The 21,025-nt window shown below is 45.3% G+C and overlaps 1 protein-coding gene across 1 annotated transcript; it reads right to left on the bottom strand.

Moving 5' to 3' along the window:
* Nucleotides 1–4,046, bottom strand: LOC140188191 (proteinase-activated receptor 3-like). Its single transcript, XM_072244214.1, has 2 exons — nucleotides 3,711–4,046; nucleotides 1–1,679 (listed from the first exon to the last, which is right to left on the bottom strand). Exons 1-2 carry the CDS (start codon nucleotides 3,790–3,792, stop codon nucleotides 541–543), a joined length of 1,221 nt encoding a protein of 406 aa, XP_072100315.1. The 5' UTR covers nucleotides 3,793–4,046; the 3' UTR covers nucleotides 1–540.
* Between the last annotated feature and the right edge of the window lie 16,979 nt (nucleotides 4,047–21,025).

The following is a 21,025-nucleotide window of genomic DNA, read 5'->3' on the forward strand; positions in this document are numbered from 1 at the left end:
AGGGTAGGGGCAGGGGGAGGGGGCGATACTTTGGATGGAGGCTTTGGGGTTCTAACTTTTTTGTCATTTATTCTTTGGGGTTCTTTTCTGTTTTGTGGATGTCTGTGAAGAGTAAGAATTTCAGGTTGTATACATTCTCTGATATTAAATGGAACCTTTGAAACTGGGATGTTAAATGCTTTTCCCTGCAACCTGCTAGTACATTTCTGGGGATGTAGGCATATTGCTACTACTTTCCAAAAATTATATCCTTTATATAATCATTTGCCAGCTAATAAATACCTGCTGTAATTCTAAAAATTCTTAAATGCATGCTTGACAATTTCTGCATCTGTGGAAGTAATCCCATCTTCCCAGATACTTGATCATAGATTCTAGGCGTTTTCCTGCTTTTATGTCCTATCAACAAGAAAGCACAACTTGTGCAGAATCTCAAACTGTGACCCAGGCAACATTTTACACAAATGCCTTCTTTATACTTGCAATCAATGTCTCTGCTATTAGAAATCAAAATCCTACTTATCTTTTCATTACTTAATTTCACTTCTCCTTGAATTCTCTATTGCAACCAGTAATTTCTCTTGATCCAAGACTTTCTGAGTTTTTCAAAGTAGAACACGCACATTTAGATGCTATACTCCTTGATGTTGAGGTGCTCTCTGTGTGAAAGAAAGTTTTTCTGGAATCCTCACTTTTCTTCTCCTTACTAAAAGACATAATGCTTCTCACATTGTCGCGAAAGTCTTCGGACATATAGTAATATATGAAAGGGTCAATACAGCTGTTGAAGGTGCTTAATGCCAGGCAGATCACATAATATAAATACAAGTGATTGTTCTCTGCAAGGTCAAACTGTGAGAAGTGGATGAGCAAGGCAGTATTACTAGGTGTGAAGCAAACCACATATACAATCAGCACTAGTATTATAGTCCTTATTGCTTTGGCATACTTATCATTTTTCATCATCAGCGTTTTGACTACAGTTACGTAGCAAAATACAGTTATAAGACAGGGAACGAGAAAACCCAACACAACCAAACATACAAAATAACAGAAAAAATAATCCTGCTGTGTGGTTCTTGGTAAAACATCGTGGCAGGTTGTGATGTTTAATTCCTGGAATGAGTACACTTGCCTCTGGAGGAGAAACGGTAACACAGAGAGTGCTACAAGAGTCCAAATCATAGAGCAGACAGCCACAGCAGACCTATTGTCCCTAAAGCGTCTGGAGTAGAACGGATGGACAAGCGCAAAGTATCGGTCGACGCTGATGAAGGTGAGGAGCAGGATGGAGCAGTACATGTTCCCGTAGAAGAAGGCCGTCATCGTCCGGCACAGGGCTTCACCGAAGACCCAGTTGTTGCCCTGGAAGTGATAGTGGATCTTGAACGGGAGCACCAGAACCAGGAGGAGGTCGGCTGTCGCTAAGTTCATCAGGAAGATGGTGGAAGGCACTCGTTGCACCTTGGTAATGAGATTGATCATAGCCAACCCATTGGCAGGGAGACCAAAGGCAAAGATGATGAGATAAAGAGTAGGGATCACTGCTGTTGTAATAGCTGTGGTTAGGAAGTGTTTCGCTGACTTGTCTAAGATAGTCTCCTTGGCGTCAGATTTGTTTCGTGCCGACTGTTGATCAAAGTGTATACTTCTTCCAATGAATTGATCACCTGAGCCTTCTAAACAAACAGGGAACATAGATGTTTAGAATAATAATAATAAGTTATGGCATTTTTAAAAATCACAAGTGAACCTGCAGATGCTGGAAATCCAGAGCAACACACACAAAATGCTGGAGAAACTCAGCTGGTCAAACAGCATCTGTGTGAAAAGGAATTAAAAGTCGACATTTTGGGCCAACACCCTTCATCAATTCTTTCCAAGGCCCCTTCCTGGCCTGCTGAGTTCCTCCAGCATTTTGTGTTTAGCATTTCAAATTGATTTTTTTCTCTGTTTCAGATGTCTTTAGATTTTTTCAGCGCACACAGTGTCTTTCTGTTTTTTTTTATTGCTTCCTGGTTTGGAAAAGGAGAAGGACAGATGGCTAAAATTGCTGATCAAAATAGAAAACAAGGAGGAAGGGTAAAAGGAAATGTTTGTAAAGTGGCATAATGTGGCTAGCAGGTTGCCCTGGGAGCTACAGCCACGAAAACTTCCAGGGTGACAAATGGCACGTCCTGTTTCTGCTGAGTGCCCCCTCTGAATGAATGAGTAGATCTTATGGACAGACGGATGGAATCCGCTTGCTTATGATGCCAATGATTTACCGTGGGGAAGAAGGTTGAAGATTCTTGAGGATTTGCAGAATTGTGAAGCTTTACCATGTGATGTGAAGCGGACTGACAATAGTCTTTGTTGGCTGCGAGATCGTTTGGCAGACGGTCGTCAACGTGATGATTTTGTTTGTACCAGGCAGGCCGTGGCAAGCTGGCATTTTCCACCTCATCGGTCATCAAGGACATGTTAAGGAGGAAAAAGGTCATGAAAAGGACATGTGTATCTACACTTTTCTGCTTAACAGCTAAAGGTAAAACCAAGATAAAGGGACCGGAGTGGTGCAAGGCAATGTGGAGATGCACAGATATCAGAAGTGGCACAGTTGTGTTGCAGCATTGCCATCTGCTTGGCTACTCAGCAAAGTGATGCTTATCTAATTTCATTTCCACATTGACCTACTTTGCAGGGTAGATTGGGAGGTCATAATACAACAGGGACCACTTTAATTCAGCACCACTCGTTTTCCACATATCCTGCCTTTGCTGAGTTGCAGGATTGATGACACCTTTCTAACAAGCCTCCCCTTAGTTCTAAGGGGTAAACGGCCAATTCCTTCACCTCCCACATAATTGAAATCCGTTTCCCTGGGACTATTCTGGCATATTTCATCTGCAACCCCTCTTGCTGCTCACTTCCTTCCTATATTATTAAGAAAACATTTGGATTCTTCCCTTAGAGGCAGAGGTATTGACTCGAAGATCAGGGAGGGCAATAGCAGTGTGGGTTAAATGCAGGATAAAGCTCACTCTGTACTGCCTCACCAAACATGCCTAGGGCAGAAACAGCACAGGTTAAATACAGACTGACCCTCTCTTTACACTGCCCCAGCAAACTTTGCGTGCACAGCAAGGCGTCAGCCTAGGATGGTGGTCACTCAAAGACATCCCATCAAGGACATCCCGGGCAGGGAAAACAGGGCTTACCTAATGAGTAAAGCTCCCCTTACACTGGCCTATCAAACAGAGGAGGGACAACATAGGCTAGATACAGAGTGAAACTGTCTCCACGATGTCCCATCAAACACTCCGGGGAGAAACAGAACAGGTTAGATAGAGGGTGAAGCTCCCTCTACACTCTCAACATCAAGAATAGTCATGAGGTCATAGAATAATAGAGAGATACAGCAGGAATACAGAGCTTTCAGCTCACCAAATGTACAGTATATCAGCCATCTATCACTCCTTTTACATTAATCTGATATTAACCTTTCTCTTTTGATCTCCTGGAGGAAATACAGAATAGCCCAGGAAGAACATAGCTTTAGGGTAAATGAGGCTTTGTGTAGTTTGATGTTACTTTCCAGTTTTTGAGGAGCTTTGAACTAATCTGAGTAAGAGAACACGGGCCAACATAAAAAAGATAATGAGTCATCCCCAAGAGTTTAAAGTCTAAGTCTATACCACCTGCTTCAAAGCATTAGTGTGTAGTCTTACCTTCCTGTGAGAAACAGAACGCTGTACAGAGGAGGAAGATAGCTGAGACATTGAGTGTAAAGGAGGATTTGTCCCAAACCATTGGTGCAGGTTCGTACAGCTTCTCCTCAGAGAAATAGTTTGACTTTAGACTGACTGCTGTGAGAGTCCTTGTTGGTGCCTTCTCCTGTTTATTGTGGGAGGTTACAATGAAACTGCGGGAACTCACTCGTTCATTACATTCATGCTGCGTCTTATCGAACAACTCACAGAAATACCCAGAAACCACAGGACTCTCTTACTGATCAGCAATGTGCAGAAACGGAAACTTAGCCCACACAGCTCTTGATCCTTGCAAGTGACTTCCAGTACACTGGCTGTATTACACAAACTGGAAAACTTGCACGTCCACGATAAATAAATGAACAATTGGTTCAATAGTATTTCTGAGATAACCTTAACTCTGGAAAATGTACCAAAATGAGTGTTATCTAACAAAAATTAACAGGGTATATTAAATCATGTGATCCAAGGTTGGCCAAAAAGCCAGTTTTTAAGGAGGATTTTTACTCAACAGAATGAGTAAAGAGAAAGAGGTGGAAAAGTTTAGTGGAAAAAATTACAGAGCTTAAGTGCTTGACAGCTGATCAGAGGGGCACCAATGGTAAAATGGGAATGTCTAAAATCGGGAGGGGAAAATAATCTTGGAAGGCTTTGGAACTGCAGGAGATTATTGAGAGAGGTGGGGTTCAGAACTTGACAGGGACTGGAAAATGACGACGAGCATTATAAAACCAGGGTGCTCCTTAATGGAAATGACCAACACTACATCCACATCAGTCACTCATTTCCACGCCGCATATCTACTCTGACACAGTACAAAGTTCAAAAGTACCATTTATTATCAGAGTACATAGTAAATGTCACCACATACGTTCTTGAGGTTCAGTTTCCTAAGGGTACAATCAGCAAATCTACCGAATAGTAACTGTAAACGGGGTCAATGAAGGGCAAGAATATAGAAGACAACAAGGTGTGTAAATGCAAGTATAAATAAATAAGAATAAATAACAAGAGCATGAAATAACAAAATAAAGAGTCCTTACAGTGAGATCATTGCTTGTGGGAGCATCTTACTAGATTAATGTAATTATCCTCTTTTCTTCAAGAGCCTGATGGTTGAGGGGTAGTGACTGTTCTTGAACCTGATGGTGCGAGTCCTGAGGCTCCTGTACCTTCTGTCGGATGGCAGCAGCATGACAAGAGCATGGTCTGGGTGGTGAGGATCTTTGATGATAGATATTGCTTTCCTACGAGAGTGTTTCATGCAGATGTCCTCAATGGTTGGGAGGGTTTTGGAAGTCACTGCCCTGCTGTGTTTCCAAATGCCTTGCTGCTACTTAGAAGAGTTCTTCTTGCCAAGAGTCACAATCATTTCCTGTCAGAGTTATCTAATGTACAGATACTTCTGCTTCTAGCATAGGTACAATCAGTTTATGTATAGTTTATAAAATAATCTTAAACAACCACACCCAAAGAGTTACTTGTACATTGTGAGACATGTCACAGGAATATTTTATACTTTATACTTTATTGTCGCCAAACGATTGGTACTAGAACATACAATCATCACAGTGATATTTGATTCTGCGCTTCACACTCCCTGGATTAAAAATATGAAATATTATAAATATTTAAAAATAGTTAAAATTAGTAAATATTAAAAATTTAAATTATAAATCATAAATAGAAAATAGAAAAATGGGAAGTAAGGTAGTGCAAAAAAAACCGAGAGGCAGGTCCGGATATTTGGAGGGTACGGCCCAGATCTGGGTCAGGATCCGTTCAGCAGTCTTACCACAGTTGGAAAGAAGCTGTTCCCAAATCTGGCCGTACGAGTCTTCAAGCTCCTGAGCCTTCTCCCGGAGGGAAGAGGGACGAAAAGTGTGTTGGCTGGGTGGGTCGTGTCCTTGATTATCCTGGCAGCACTGCTCCGACAGCGTGCGGTGTAAAGTGAGTCCACGGACGGAAGATTGGCTTGTGTGATGTGCTGCGCCGTGTTCACGATCTTCTGCAACTTCTTTCGGTCTTGGACAGGACAACTTCCATACCAGGTTGTGATGCACCCTAGAAGAATGTTTTCTATGGTGCATCTATAAAAATTAGTGAGGGTTCTAGGGGACAGGCCAAAATTCTTTGGTTTTCTCAGGAAGTAAAGGTGCAGGTGGGCCTTCTTGGCAGTGAACTCTGCTTGGTTGGACCAAGTCAGGTTATTTGTGATATTGACCCCGAGGAACTTAAAACTTTTGACCTGTTCCAGTTGCGCACCACCGATGTGGACCTTTTCAGAATGGCAGGCAGTGACTAGTGGGGTACCGCAAGGCTCAGTGCTGGGACCCCAGTTGTTTACAATATATATTAATGACTTGGATGAGGGAATTAAATGCAGCATCTCCAAGTTTGCGGATGACACGAAGCTGGGCGGCAGTGTTAGCTGTGAGGAGGATGCTAAGAGGATGCAGAGTGACTTGGATAGGTTGGGTGAGTGGGCAAATTCATGGCAGATGCAATTTAATGTGGATAAATGTGAAGTTATCCACTTTGGTGACAAAAATAGGAAAACAGATTATTATCTGAATGGTGACCAATTAGGAAAAGGGGAGGTACAACGAGACCTGGGTGTCATTATACACCAGTCATTGAAAGTGGGCATGCAGGTACAGCTGGCGGTGAAAAAGGCAAATGGTATGCTGGCATTTATAGCAAGAGGATTCGAGTACAGGAGCAGGGAGGTACTACTGCAGTTGTACAAGGCCTTGGTGAGACCACACCTGGAGTATTGTGTGCAGTTTTGGTCCCCTAATCTGAGGAAAGACATCCTTGCCATAGAGGGAGTACAAAGAAGGTTCACCAGATTGATTTCTGGGATGGCAGGACTTTCATATGAAGAAAGACTGGATGAACTGGGCTTATACTCGTTGGAATTTAGAAGATTGAGGGGGGATCTGATTGAAACGTATAAAATCCTAAAGGGATTGGACAGGCTAGATGCAGGAAGATTGTTCCCGATGTTGGGGAAGTCCAGAACGAGGGGTCACAGTTTGAGGATAAAGGGGAAGCCTTTTAGGACCGAGATTAGGAAAAACTTCTTCACACAGAGAGTGGTGAATCTGTGGAATTCTCTGCCACAGGAAACAGTTGAGGCCAGTTCATTGGCTATATTTAAGAGGGTGTTAGATATGGCCCTTGTGGCTACGGGGATCAGGGGGTATGGAGGGAAGGCTGGTACAGGGTTCTGAGTTGGATGATCACCCATGATCATAATAAATGGTGGTGCAGGCTCGAAGGGCCGAATGGCCTACTCCTGCACCTATTTTCTATGTTTCTATGTAAATTGGCTTGTGCCGTCCGCTACTCCTTCTGAAGTCAACAACCAATTCCTTCGTCTTGCTGACGTTAAGGGATAGGTTATTGTCTTCCCACCATGCCACCAGGTTCTTAATTTCCTCTCTGTACTCAAACTCTTCATTACCCGAGATAGGGCCTACGATTGTTGTGTCATCAGCAAACTTATATATTGAGTTTGATGGAAATTTGGCTACACAATCATGGGTGTATAGTGAGTACAGCAGGGGTCTGAGTACACAGCCTTGTGGGGCACTGGTGCTCAGAGTGATTGTAGAGGAGAGCTTGTCCCCTGTTTTTACAGCCTGGGTCCTGTCTGTGAGGAATTTGAAGATCCAGCTGCAGATCTGAGTGCTGAGGCCCAGGTTCCGGAGCTTAGGAATCAGTTTATTTGGAATAATGGTATTAAAGGCAGAGCTGTAGTCAATGAAAAGGAGCCTTACGTATGCGTCTTTATTCTCCAGGTGTTCTAAGGAGGAATGTAGGGCCAGAGAGATGGCATCTGCCGTTGACCTGTTGCTCCAGTAGGCGAATTGCAAAACGTCGAGGTTGACTGGTAGGCTGTGGTTGATGTGTGCCATAACCAATCTCTCGAAGCACCTCATAGCAATTGATGTCAGAGCCACAGGTCGATAGTCATTCAGGCATGCCACCTTGCTCTTCTTCGGCACTGGGATTATCGTTGCCTTCTTAAAACACGAGAGGATCTTAGACTGAAGCAAGGAGCAGTTGAAGATGTCAGCAAACACTCCAGCTAGCTCGCTTGCACAGGCCTGGAGAACCAGTTTATAATTATTGTGATTTTTTGTTTATTGTGTCTTCTATGCTACTTTGGATCTGGAGCTACAATCATTTCATTCTCCTTTACTCTTGTGTACTGGGGAATGACATTAATTAATCTTGAATCTTGAAGCAGATTTAAGATCAGCAACACAGGGCGAAGCCTGGGGCAACTTAGGACATGTGCAGCAGCCGGCCATACATAACCACCTAGTCATTGTTTGGCTCATTTTGTCGCACATCTCCCGGAAACAACTCTGAATTTATGATGAACCCTGGGGTTGAAGCCAAAGTCAGGGAAGGCACCCCAGCCTGTCTCAATAGCTCAGCGTCAGTGTTGTGTTAGGCCTGGAGTGACCAGTGAGAGGTAAATTGTTCGATTCGTTTGTAGTCGGAATGAAAGAAAAGGCTATGTTCAGGCAGGAGTACTGGATTTAAGTATGACAATAGAGACAAAACCAGTTACTCAGACTTGATGATGATGGGAAATGGTATTCCACTAGGACTGGTGCTGGGGTCACTGCTGTTCTTGGGCGGAAATTGTCAGCTCAGTCTTAAAATGTGCAGATTATGCCAGTTACTCTTGAGAGCATGTGCAACACAACAAAGTGCAGAACTGGTGCGCAATTGACAAATAATTTTTGCCACTGATTAGTGTGAAGTTACATTTTATTATAAAGGAAATGGAAGCCATGTACTTCTGAGGATATAAATAGAATTTCTGGGCACTTCTTAGAGGCTATGATGTTATGGAGGTTATGTGATGACATTTATACTAGCATGTTTACTTAATATAATTAAACCTGACTGAATTCAATGTTTATTTTTCATAATTAATCATACTTTTTAAACATATAACAAATATATTTTCAGTGGAATGTGTAGAGTTTCAAATTTCAATTGATTTTTTTCCATTAACCTAAAGTTTGGAGGAAAAGCTAAATTATTTTAATCCCAAGACAGAGGTGTCCTAAAATTAAAATTCCCAAACAGGAGGGCGCCTTGTATAATGATGTGACCTACACACAGGACTTCGGCGTAATGGTGTATCTTCAAGAGAGAAGTAAATGTTGCTCCGACAAGGAGTCCTAGACCTGAAATGTTTGTACCGTTCTTCTCGCCACAGACGCTGCCCAGCTGTTGAGTGTTTCCAGAATCCTCTACTTTTAATCTGCATGATTCAGTAGAATGCATAAGAGATGGATTTTTTGAGCAACTCGTGGTTAAACCCACTAGGGGATCAACTGTTCTGGAGTGAGTGTTGTGCATTGAACCAGAATTGATTAGAGAGCTTTAGGTAAAAAAATCCATTGGGGAAAGTGATCATAATATGATCAAATTCACCTTGACATTTGAGAAGGAGAAGCAAAAGTCAGATGTATCGGTATTACAGTGGAGTAAAGGGAATTACAGAGGCATGAGAGGGGAGTTGGCCAAAATTAGTCCAGGTAATTATAGACCAGTGAGCCTTACGTCTGTGGTGGGAAAGCTGTTGGAAAAGATTCTTGGAGATAGGATCTCTGGGCATTTAGAGAATCATGGTCTCATCAGGGACAGTCTGCATGGCTTTGTGAAGGGCAGATCATGTCTAACAAACCTGATAGAGGTCTTTGAGGAGGTGACCAGGCATATAGATGAGGGTAGTGCAGTGGATGTGATCTATATGGATTTTACAAAGGCATTTGACAAGGTTCCACACGGTAGGCTTATTCAGAAAGTCAGAAGGCATGGGATCCAGGGAAGTTTGGCCAGGTGGATTCAGAATTGGCTTGCCTGCAGAAGGCAGAGGGTGGTGGTGGAGGGAGTACTTTCAGATTGGAGGGTAGTGACTAGTGGTGTCCCACAAGAATCTGTTCTGGTACCTCTTCTTTTCATGATTTTTATTAATGACCTGGATGTGGGAGTAGAAGGGTGGGTTGGCAAGTTTGCAGATGACACAAAGGTTGGTGGTGTTGTAGATAGTGTAGAGGATTGTCAAAGTTTGCAGAGAAACATTGATAGGATGCAGAAGTGGGCTGAGAAGTGGCAGATGGCGTTCAACCCGGAGAAGTGTGAGGTGGTACACTTTGGAAGGACAAACTCCAAGGCAGAGTACAAAGTAAATGGCAGGATACTTGGTAGTGTGGAGGAGCAGAGGGATCTGGGGGGTACATGTCCACAGATCCCTGAAAGTTGCCTCACAGGTGGGTAGGGTAGTTAAGAAAGCTTATGGGGTGTTAGCTTTCATAAGTCGAGGGATAGGTTTTAAGAGTCGCGATGTAATGATGCAGCTCTATAAAACTCTGGTTAGGCCACACTTGGAGTACTGTGTCCAGTTCTGGTCGCCTCACTATAGGAAGGATGTGGAAGCATTGGAAAAGGTACAGAGGAGATTTACCAGGATACTGCCTGGTTTAGAGAGTATGCATTATGATCAGAGATTAAGGAAGCTAGGGCTTTATTCTTTGGAGAGAAGGAGGATGAGGGGAGACATGATAGAGGTGTACAAGATAATAAGAGGAATAGATAGAGTGGATAGCCAGCGCCTCTTCCCCAGGGCACCACTGCTCAATACAAGAGGACATGGCTTTAAGGTAAGGGGTGGGAAGTTCAAGGGGGATATTAGAGGAAGGTTTTTTATTCAGAGAGTGTTTGGTACGTGGAATGCACTGCCTGAATCAGTGGTGGAGGCAGATACACTAGTGAAGTTTAAGAGAGTACTGGACAGGTATATGGAGGAATTTAAGGTGGGGGCTTATATGGGAGGCAGGGTTTGAGGGTCGGCACAACATTGTGGGCCGAAGGGCCTGTACTGAGCTGTACTATTCTATGTAATTCTATGTAAATTGATTGGCAGGGATGATGGCAGAGTGGCAATAGCTGGAGTTTCTGGAAGCAATTCGGAAAGTGCCGGATATATACATCCCAAAGAGGAAGAAGTATTCTAAAGGCAAGATGACACAACCATGCCTAACAAGAGAAGTCAAAGACAATATAAAAGCCAAAGAGAGGGCATATAATAGAGCAAAAATTAATGGGAAGTTGGAGGATTGGGAAGCCTTTAAAAACCAACAGAAGGCAACTAAAAAAGTCATAAAGTAGGAAAAGATGGAATATGAAGTAAGTTAGCCAAAAGAGGATATTAAAGAGGATACCAAAAGTTTCTTCAGCTACATAAAGTATAAAGAGTGGTAAGGATGGATATCAGACAGCTGGAAAATGATGCTGGACTAGGAAATGGCAGATGAAATGATAAGTATTTTGCATCATTCTTCACTGTAGAAGACACTAGCAGTATGCTAGAAGTTCACGTGTTGGTGGTCTGAAGTGTATGAAGTTGCCATTACTAGAGAGAAGGTTCTTGGGAAACTAAAAGGTCTGAAGGTAGTTACGTCACCTGGACCAGATGGCGTACACCCCAGGGTTCTGAAAGAGGTGGCTGTAGAGATCATGGAAGCATGGAAGTAATGATCTTTCAAGAATCACTAGATTCTGGCATGGTTCCAGAGGAATGGAAAATTGCAAATGTCACTCCACTCTTCAAGAAGGGAGAGAAGCAGAAGAAAGGAAATTATAGGATGGTTAGTCTGACCTCAGTGGATGGAAATATGTTGGGGTTGATCGTTAAGAATGAGATATCAGGGTACTTGGAGACACTTGATAAAACAGGCCATGGTCAGCATGGTTTGCTCAAGGGAAAAACTTGTCTGACAAATCTTTTGGAATTCTTTAAAGAAATAACAAGCAGGATAGACAAAAGAGAATTGGCGGATGTTGTGTACTTAGATTTTCAGAAGGTGCCACACTTGAGGTTGCTTAACAAGGTATTACTGGAAAAATATTAGCATGGATAATGCATTGGCTGATTGGCAGGAGGAAAGAGTGGGAATAAAGGGAGTCTTTTCTGCTTGGCTGTGGTGACAAGTGGTGTTTCGCAGGCTGTGTTGGGACCACATCTTTTAACAATATACGTCAATGTGTCATAACTATGGATTCGGCAGCGCAGTAGATACAGCAATTGCGCTTGTGAATATGCACACGTCAGCTAATTATTATTTAATAGTGATAATATTTAACTCCATACTTGTTATCGTAGTGCTTGTCGAGACTTGGACACAGAGCAGCAATGCTTCGCTGCCTGCCTGCTTTCGGCCTTGCCTAAGAAATTGAATGTTGAGTCAACTGACTCTGCAGACTAGCGGTACTCGTTTTATATTTAGTTATTCCTTTCAGCTGCAGCGCTGGCTTTGTTTTCCATTTGAGAGTTTTAGTTAACGGCCCTGTTTGGCCTAGAGTTTGTTGTTTCCTTTTCCTTTAACGCTGTTTGCATTAACGTCTGTGAGCGTCAGTGTCTCTCACTCCGCACTTGGGCCATATCTGAACCGGGTGACAGCAAGTCTCGACCACACAAGGATGGACCCAGCAGAGAGAGAGCAGCTGACATTGGCCGTGAGATTCATTGGTCAGGTAAGAGACAAGCTACAGGGAATGGAATCTGTTCTCAGTGAAGTTATGGAGGCAATGACGCAGATAATCTCATGCCGACAAGCCCAGTCTCACTTGGAGGAACAGGTATCGTCCCTAGCTGCAACTGTTCAACAGCTCACCACAGACAATTGGCTCGGGTATCTGCGATTTCCACACTCATGGCTGCCGTCCACGAACTTACAGTGAACAGCCAGCATCAGCTGACAGCCATTAATGTTCTCGCCAAGATAATGCAGCAGCCTCCGGCCTCCTCAGTCCCACTCCCAGCATCTCACAGGTCCTCCTCTTCTGCTGCCCCGACAATCTCTGCTACTAATACTCCCGCTCCCGCGCGCAGACCACAGCCGACTCCCATGACCATTCAGGAACTGAGTATTCCACCACCAGGCAGATATTCTGGTGATCCCGATGGTTGCAGGAATTTTATTCCCCAATGCGAGCTGACATTCCAAGCCCAGCCTGGTCGTTTCGGTGATGGTGCATGAAAATTGGCGTACATGGTCAAATCTTTTCCACCTGGAACCTACCAGCCTTCTCCTTCCCACCCTCCCCCCACCTTCTTTATAGGGCCTCTGTCCCTTCCCTCTACAGTCCTGACGAAGGGTTCCGGCCCGAAATGTCGACCGATCTTTTCCACGGATGCTGCCCGACCTGCTGAGTTCCTCCAGTGTGTTGTGAGTGTTGCTTTGACCCCAGCATCTGCAGGGTATTTTGTGTTCTTGACGGTCCGCCACTCAGCCTGTTCAACTCGTTACGGGAGCAAGGATACCCCGCAGCCCAATCTTTCTCACATTTCGTGGAGGAGTTAAGGAGGGTTTTTGATCTTCCAGTACGGGGTCAGGAGGCTGCCCACCAACTCTTGGACCTGCGCCAAGGCAGAGGAACAGTCAGAGCCTATGCAGCCAACTTCTCTACCTTTGCAGTAGAGATGGGATGGAATGAGAGATCTCTCATCACTGCCTTCCAGCATGGACCGATCTCAGGGGTATGGTATGAGATCGCTGTCTGGGATGAGCAGGATAGTCTGGATGACCTGATTAATCTGCCTATTTGAGTTAATGACCAGGTGACTGAGTGGCGCAGGGAAATAATGTTTCAAACTTCCTACGTACCACCTGATCACCGTCTTTCCTCGCCCTCTCCCCCTCCCTCACCACCTAGCACCCAGCCCACGGGGGAGCCTATTCAAGTGGGCCGCATGCGCCTCTCTCAGGAGGAACGAGAGCAGCACTGGAGAACGGGTTCCTGCCTCTACTGTGGTGATCCAGGACACTTCCGGGCGGCATGTTGCAAGCGTCCAGTAATAGAGAATACCCGTCAGCGGGGAGGGGAATCCTGACGGGTGGGTTCTCTCTTCAGTCAGCTTCCCCTAATTCTGTAATGCTCACAGCTTCCTTGTCGTGGAGGCCTCAGACCCATGAACTTAAGGCGTTTATTGACTCTGGTGTGGCTGGGAATCTTATGGACATCTCTCTCGCTCAAAGATGGGGAGTTCTAACTCAGGAAGTAAGAGCAAAGATCAACATCAAGGCACTGGATGGTCAACCTTTGGGAACCAGCCAGATCCACTTTACACCCAACACCTCCAACTGGTGCTCAAAGGTAACTATCATGAAGAAATATCTTTCTACCTGGTTAATTCACCTGGTACTTGGTCTCCCCTGGTTATCCTGACATAACCCACAGATTGATCGGTCTCTGAGGTACTCCAAGAGTGGGGACCGGCATGCCTGTCTGGGTCCAGCTCAAGCTCCGTTCCGTGAATCCCCTCCTGTGTCAGCTAAGGATATGGACCAGTCTAGGATTCCCGCTGAATATGCCGAACTCCTTGAGGTTTTCAGTAAAAGAAAGGCCACCACCCTGCCCCCACACCGGCCATACGACTGTGCCATAGACCTCCTACCTGGCACTAGTCCTCCCCAGGGCCGGCTCTTTTCCCTCTCTCGTCCTGGAAAGGTGGCCGTGGAGGAATACATTAAGGAGGCATTGATCATGGGGTTTATCTGTCCGTCAGCCTTGCCGGCAGGAGCGAGTTTCTTTCTCGTGAGCAAGAAAGATGGCAAGCTCTGTCCCTGCATCGATTATCGGCCTCTGAACATCACTGTGAAGAACAGCTATCCTCTTCCCTTGCTGGTGTCTGCGTTTGAACATCTCCAGGGAGCAACAATATTTTCCAAAACTGATCTGCACAATGCTTACAATCTGATTCGCATGAGAGAAGGGGATGAGTGGAAAATGGCTTTCAGCACCTCCAATGGCCAATATACCTGGTGATGTATTTTGGCCTGGCCAACGCCCCCTCTGTATTCCAGGCCTTGGTTAATGATGTGCTCAGGGACATGTTGAACTAGTGTGTGCTTGTGTATTTAGATGACATCCTTATCTATTCCTGCACTCATCAGGAGCACGTCCAGCATGTCCGGAGAGTACTCAGACGCCTTCTTGAAAATAACCTATACGCCAAGCCTGAAAAATGTGAATTCCATAAAGAACAGGTGTCATTTTTGGGCTATATACTTACCCCATCCAGTATTCAAATGGACCCTAGTGAAGTTCAGGCAGTTGCAGACTGTACAGTCAAACAGGTATGGCGCTTCATGGTGTTTGCGAACTTTTATCGCTGCTTCATCTGGAATTTCGGCTCTATCTCAGCTCCAATTAATGCACTCACCAAGAAGACCTCAGCAGGATTCCATTGGACGGACGATGCAGACCAAGCATTTTCAGAGCTAAAGTGACGTCTCACAACTCTCCCGCTGCTGCAACACCCAGACCCATCCCAGCCATTCATTGTGGAGGTGGATGCATCCGATTGGAGCTATCCTCTCTCAGCGCTCGTCTGCGGACAGCTGGCTGCACCCTTGTGCCTTTCTTTCCCGTCGCTTGACTCTGGCCGAGAGGAATTACGATGTTGGGAACCAGGAGCTTCTGGCTGTCAAGGAGGCCCTGGAGGAATGGCAGCACTGGCTGGAGGGGGCAGAGCATCCATTCTTGGTCTGGACAGATCACAAGGACCTCTCCTATAAAAGACATGGCTCTCGTCAAGCCTGGTGGGCTCTCTTCTTCACACGGTTCAATTTCATCCTCACTTATCATCCCGGCAGCAAGAATACAAAGGTCAATGCTCTCTCCCGGCAATTCGACGCATCTGAGGACAATGCTGATCCAGAATCCATTCTTCCTCGCTCGTCTATCACTGCTCCGGTGATCTAGGGAACAGAGGCAGAGGTGAGGGCAGCCCAACAATCAGATCCAGGCCTGGATGGGGGACCTCCCAACCGGCTGTTTGTCCCTGCTGCGGTGCGTTCCAAAGTGTTGGAATGAGATCTCTCCTCCTGTCTGGCTGGACATCCAGGAATTCAACGGACTCAGGAGTTTGTAAAGAGACAATTTTGGTGGCCATCTATGCCCACAACTTTGTATCTCCCTATCCCACCTACGCTTAGAACAAGACATCACGCCAGCATCCTGAGGGTCTGTTACGTCCACTGCCTGTGCCCCACTGACCCTGGTCCCACCTCTCAGTAGATTTTATCATTGGTTTGACCCCGTCTAATGGAAACACCACAACTTTGTTCACTGTGGATCGATTTTCCAAGGCTGCCCACTTCATTGCCCTCCCCAAGCTCCCATCAGCTCGTGACACTACCACACTCATGGTTCAACATGTGTTCCGGCACCATTGCTTTCCACAAGACATAGAGTCTGATCACGGACACCAGTTCACTTCCCGCTTTGGGAAGGCTCTCTGCTCTCTTGTAGGAGCCATTGCCAGCCTCTCGTCTGGCTTCCACCCCCAATCTAATGGCTAGACTGAGAGAGTGAACCAGGAGTTGGAGGCAACCCTGCGCTGTCTTGCCTCTTCCAACCCCATGTCCTGGAGCTCCCAACTGGTTTGGGCAGAGATCGCCCACAATAACCTCCAGTCATCTTCCACCGGTATGTCTCTCTTTGAATGCCAGAAGGGATTCCGGCCCCCACTCTTCCCTGATCAGGAGATTGGCGTGGGAGTTCCTGCTGCTGAACGGCTGATCCAGCGCTGCCAGCTGGATCTGGGCTTCTCTGCTACATGCCCAGAAACAGCATTCCCGGCAGGCTGATCAGCTCCATTGACAGGTAAGGCCATTCAAGCCAGGAGAGGAGGTCTGGCTGGCATCAAGGGATCGTCCCTTGAAAGTCGAGAATCGGAAATTGGCACTGCACTATATGAGACCGTCTGTAGTGGAAAAGACTGACAACAGGGTCTCCTATAGATTGCACCTACCAGCATCACTGAAGATCCACTCAGTATTCCATGTTTCCCAGCTCAAGCTAGTTACTGCCTCTCCCCTCCCCCTCCTCCCCACCTGGTAGATGGTTCCCTTGACTATACTGTGCGGCACCTCCTGGCGTCTCGCTGGGTACGTGGTAAGGTCCAGTACCTTGTGGACTGGGAAGGGTACAGCCCAGAAGAACGTACTTGGATCCTGGCGAAGGACACCTTGGACAAGTCACTGATCCAGGACTTCCAGCGGACACAGGTCTGTGGCTCCTCAGGGGCTGTGCCTGGAGAGGAGGGCCCTGTCACAACCACGGATCCGGCAGCGCAGTAGATACGGCAATTGCGCTTGTGAATATGTACATATCAGCTAATTATTATTTAATTGTGATGGTATTTCACTCCATACTTGTCGTCGTAGTGCTTGTCGAGACTTGGACACAGAACAGCAACACTTCGCTGCCTGTCTGCTTGAGCAATTGGACTGTCGAGTCGACTGACTCTGAAGACTAGCAGTATTCATTTTATATTTAGTTATTCCTTTCAGCCGTAGCGTCGGCTTCATATCCCATTTGAGAGTTTTAGTTAATGGCCCTGTTTTGCCTAGCATTTAATGTTTTCTTTTTCCTTTAACACTGTTCGCATTAAAGTTTGTGAACTATCGACCCATGTCAGTGTCTCTCACTCTCACACCCGGTCATATCTGAACCGGGTGACACAATGACTCAGATGACGGAATTGATGGCTTTGTTGCAAAGTTTGCGGGTGATACGGAGACAGCTGGAGGGGCAGGTAGTTTTGAGGAAGTGGGGAGACCACAGAATGACAGACCTATTAGGAGCATGGACAAAGCCGTGACAATGTTGGGAAGTGTATGGTTGTGTATTTTGGCAGAAGAAATAAAAGAGTGGACTATTTTCTAAATGGAGAGAAAATACAAAAATCTGATGTGCAAAGGGATTTGGGAGTCCTTGTGAGGGATTCCCTAAAGATCCCGTTGTGAGGAAGCCAAATGTGATGTTAGCATTCATTTTTAGAAGTCTAGAATATAACAGCAAGGATGTAATGTTGAGGCTTTATAAAGAACTGGTGAGTCTCATTTGGGGCATTGTGAGCAGCTTTGGGCCCCTTATCTAAGAAAGGATGTTTTGACATTGGAGAGGGTTCAAAGGGGGTTCACCCAAAATGATTCTGGGATTGAAAGGCTTGTCATATGAAGAGTGTTTGATGGCTCTATGCCTGTATTCACTGGAATTCATAAGAATGAGGGGTGACCTAATTGAAATCTATTGAATGTTGGAAGGACTCAGTAGAGTGGATATGGAGCGGATGGTTCCTATGGTGGGAAAGTCTAAGACCAGAGGACAGAGCCTCAGAATAGAGGGCCGTCCTTTTAGAACTGAGATGAGGAGGAATTTCTTTAGCCAGATAGTGGCAACTCTGTGGAATTCATTGGCACAGGCTGCGCTAATGTGTGTACACCATAAAGAACTTCAGTTCCTAGTGTGCAATGTGGGTGATTCACCTGGAACTGGAGGTGCCATTGGTGAACTCGAGAGCACACGCTAAAGTGTGGAGCGAGAAGCCATCATGTCAAGAATGTCTGAATAATGATGTGCTCCCAAACCAAAACCCATGAATGAACTGGGAGGCTCGTAGTCTGCTGAGAGCTAGATCTGTCAGTAGCCCCCAGTTGAACTCTGTTTTTCTGTTTGTTTCCCCCTAGCCATCATTCTGTGTTTTTGTATTGCCACCTGCTCTTTTTTGTTTTCATGCCCTATGTGCTCCTGTCCCCGCCCCTGCTCTGCTCCAGCCCCTGTATCACTGATTCTTCCACCCCTCACCAGTTTCCCATTACTTGTACTGCTGCCACCTGGGTCTCATTGTGCTCTACCTATCATCTGCCTCTCTGTTTATTGCTCGGTGTATTTTAGTCCTGTGTTTTGCCAGATTGTGCCAGTGAGTTTTCCTGAGACTTTCCAGCATTCATGTCTAAACTCTTTGTCCTTCTGAGTATTGACTCTGCCTGTTTCCTGATTCTGGTGTTTGGATCTCTCTGTAATTTTTTTTATCTCTGCCTGAACTTTTACGCTGACTTTTGTTGCCGCTCTGGATTTGCAACTCAATCAGTATCACAGTGTGCACAGTACTTGGTCTGTGACTGGGTCCCTGCATCAGCGCCCTGACAAGATCTGCGGCACTTAAGTCTGGTGACCCAGCATGTCTTGTGGAGGGCTATTTCAAAAGTGAAGAAACCATGACTGATCCTTTTTTTTCTACTCCTTAACCCCAGTTCCAGACTTTCTCCCCGTAACCTTTGATGCCATGTCCAATCAAGAACCTATCAATCTCTGCCTTAAATTCACCCAACAACCTGGCCTCCACAGCTGCATGTGGCAACAAATTCCACAAATTCACCACCCTTTGGCTGAAGAAATTTCTCTGCATCTCTGTTTTGAAAGGGCGCCCCTCTATCCTGAGGCTGTGCCCTCTTGTCCTAGACTCTCCCACCATGAGAACCATTCTTTTCCCATCTACTCTGTCTAGGCCTTTCAACATTCAAAAGGTTTCAATGAGATTCCCCCTTATCCTTCTGAATTCCATAGAGTACAGACCCAGAACCACCAAATGTTCCTCGTATAATAAACCTTTCATTCCTGGAATCATCCTTGTGAACCTCCTCTGGACCCTCTACAATGCCAATACATCTTTTCTAAGATGAGGGGCCCAAATCTGTTCACAATACTCAAGGTGAGGCCTCACCAGTGTCTTATAAGGCCTCAGCATCACATCCCTGCTCTTGTTTTCTAGACCTCTTGAAATGAATGTTAACATGGCATTCAGCTTCCTCAGTTAACCTTCAGGGTGTTCTGCACAAGGGCTCCCAAGTCCCTCTGCATCTCAGATTCCTGGATTTTCCAACGTTGTATTTCACTTGCCACTTTCTTGCCCATTCTCCTAATCTGTCCAAGTCCTACATCCTACCCGTTTCCTCAACACTACCTGCCCCTCTGTCAATTTTCGTATTATAAGTACCTATTGATACTAATCCCAATTACCAGAACTTTGGTCTGCAGCCTTTCTATATCTTGGCAATTCAAGCATTCAGGTCCAAGTACTTTTCAAATAATTACCTGCCACCATCTTTTTTTTCTGTCATTTATTTTTTGGGGGTTTTTTCCTCTCTGTTTTGTTGATGTCTGTGGAGAATAAGAATTTCAGGTTGTATACTATATACGTTCTCTGATATTAAATTGAACCATTGACTGTGCACATCAATACTCATGTCCTTCTATAGATACAGTAGAAAGCATCACTGCATGGTACGGAAATAGCACTGCGGCAGACAGGAAGGCTCCATAAGGGGTAGACAAAACTGCCCAACACACCACTGGCACCATCCTACCTGCAATCAGACACATACACAGAGAGGTGCTGGGAAGAGCCAGTAACATCATGAAGGATCCCGCCCACGCTTGTCATGGACTGTTTGTCATACTCCAATCAGAGAGGAGGCACAGCAGGGCCACCAGACTCAAAGGTAGTTACTTTCCTCAAGCAGTAAGGATGATCAACAGCTCCACCAACCTATGCACCACCACTACTTTATTATTTCCTGCCAGCCACCTTGGGTATGGACACTCCTGTGCCTAGCATCACCTTATGGACTTGCAGTCAATCTATGTGAAACCACCTTGGTTTCCTTGGCTGCGTAAATCTAGGGAAGACCATCTCTGGCCCCACCAAGCTTGTGAGGTTAAGGCACGCTTGATCCCACCCCAAACCTCTGTTTGTATGGACTCTGTCATTTGCTACCCTGTTAAAAATTACACATCGCCTTCCGAACGTCGCTCGCAATCCACCTCGAACAAACAGGTGTCCCACCGGATTGTATGCTACGACCGGTTCTCCCCAGCGTCCCCTCTTTTCATCTCCTCTCGAATAAAAGCCCCAAGCCCAATCTTAGTGTCCCTCACCAAGAAAACCTCCCGCTAATTGGATGACGCACATTCCACATCACCCCTTATCTTCAACAATAACCCGAACAGGCTGACAGCAGAGGCAGAAATAAAATACTTACAGCATAACAGTAAAGATGTGAACCAGAGCATTACCTACATATACAAGCTACCTTATGTGTTTATATTTATTGTGTGCTTTTTTTATTGTTGTGCCTTCTTTCTTATTGTGTTTTTTTGTGCTGCATCAGATCTGGAATAACAATTATTCTGTTCTCCTTTACACTTTTGGGCCAGAAATCACATTAAACAATCTTGACAATCACACCCTGTGAAAATAACTAAACAAAGGTCCTGGGAGATAAAGCAAGTGGATAGGCCTGTATTCTATCAGAACCAAAGGCTAGTTCATCACTGATAACAACAGTCAGCCAGTGTTGTTGAAATTATGCTGATTTGTAATTTGA

This window comes from Mobula birostris, chromosome 26 (genome assembly GCF_030028105.1).
Source record: "Mobula birostris isolate sMobBir1 chromosome 26, sMobBir1.hap1, whole genome shotgun sequence".
Taxonomy (NCBI): Eukaryota; Metazoa; Chordata; class Chondrichthyes; order Myliobatiformes; family Myliobatidae; genus Mobula; species Mobula birostris.

Excerpts from the sequence above, each read along its gene's own strand:
- LOC140188191 (XM_072244214.1), bottom strand. The coding sequence starts at position 3,792 with ATGGTTTGGGACAAATCCTCCTTTACACTCAATGTCTCAGCTATCTTC. Across the intron at positions 1,680-3,710 it reads GTTCTGTTTCTCACAGGAAG|AAGGCTCAGGTGATCAATTC; the intron begins GTAAGACTACAC and ends CTGTTTGTTTAG.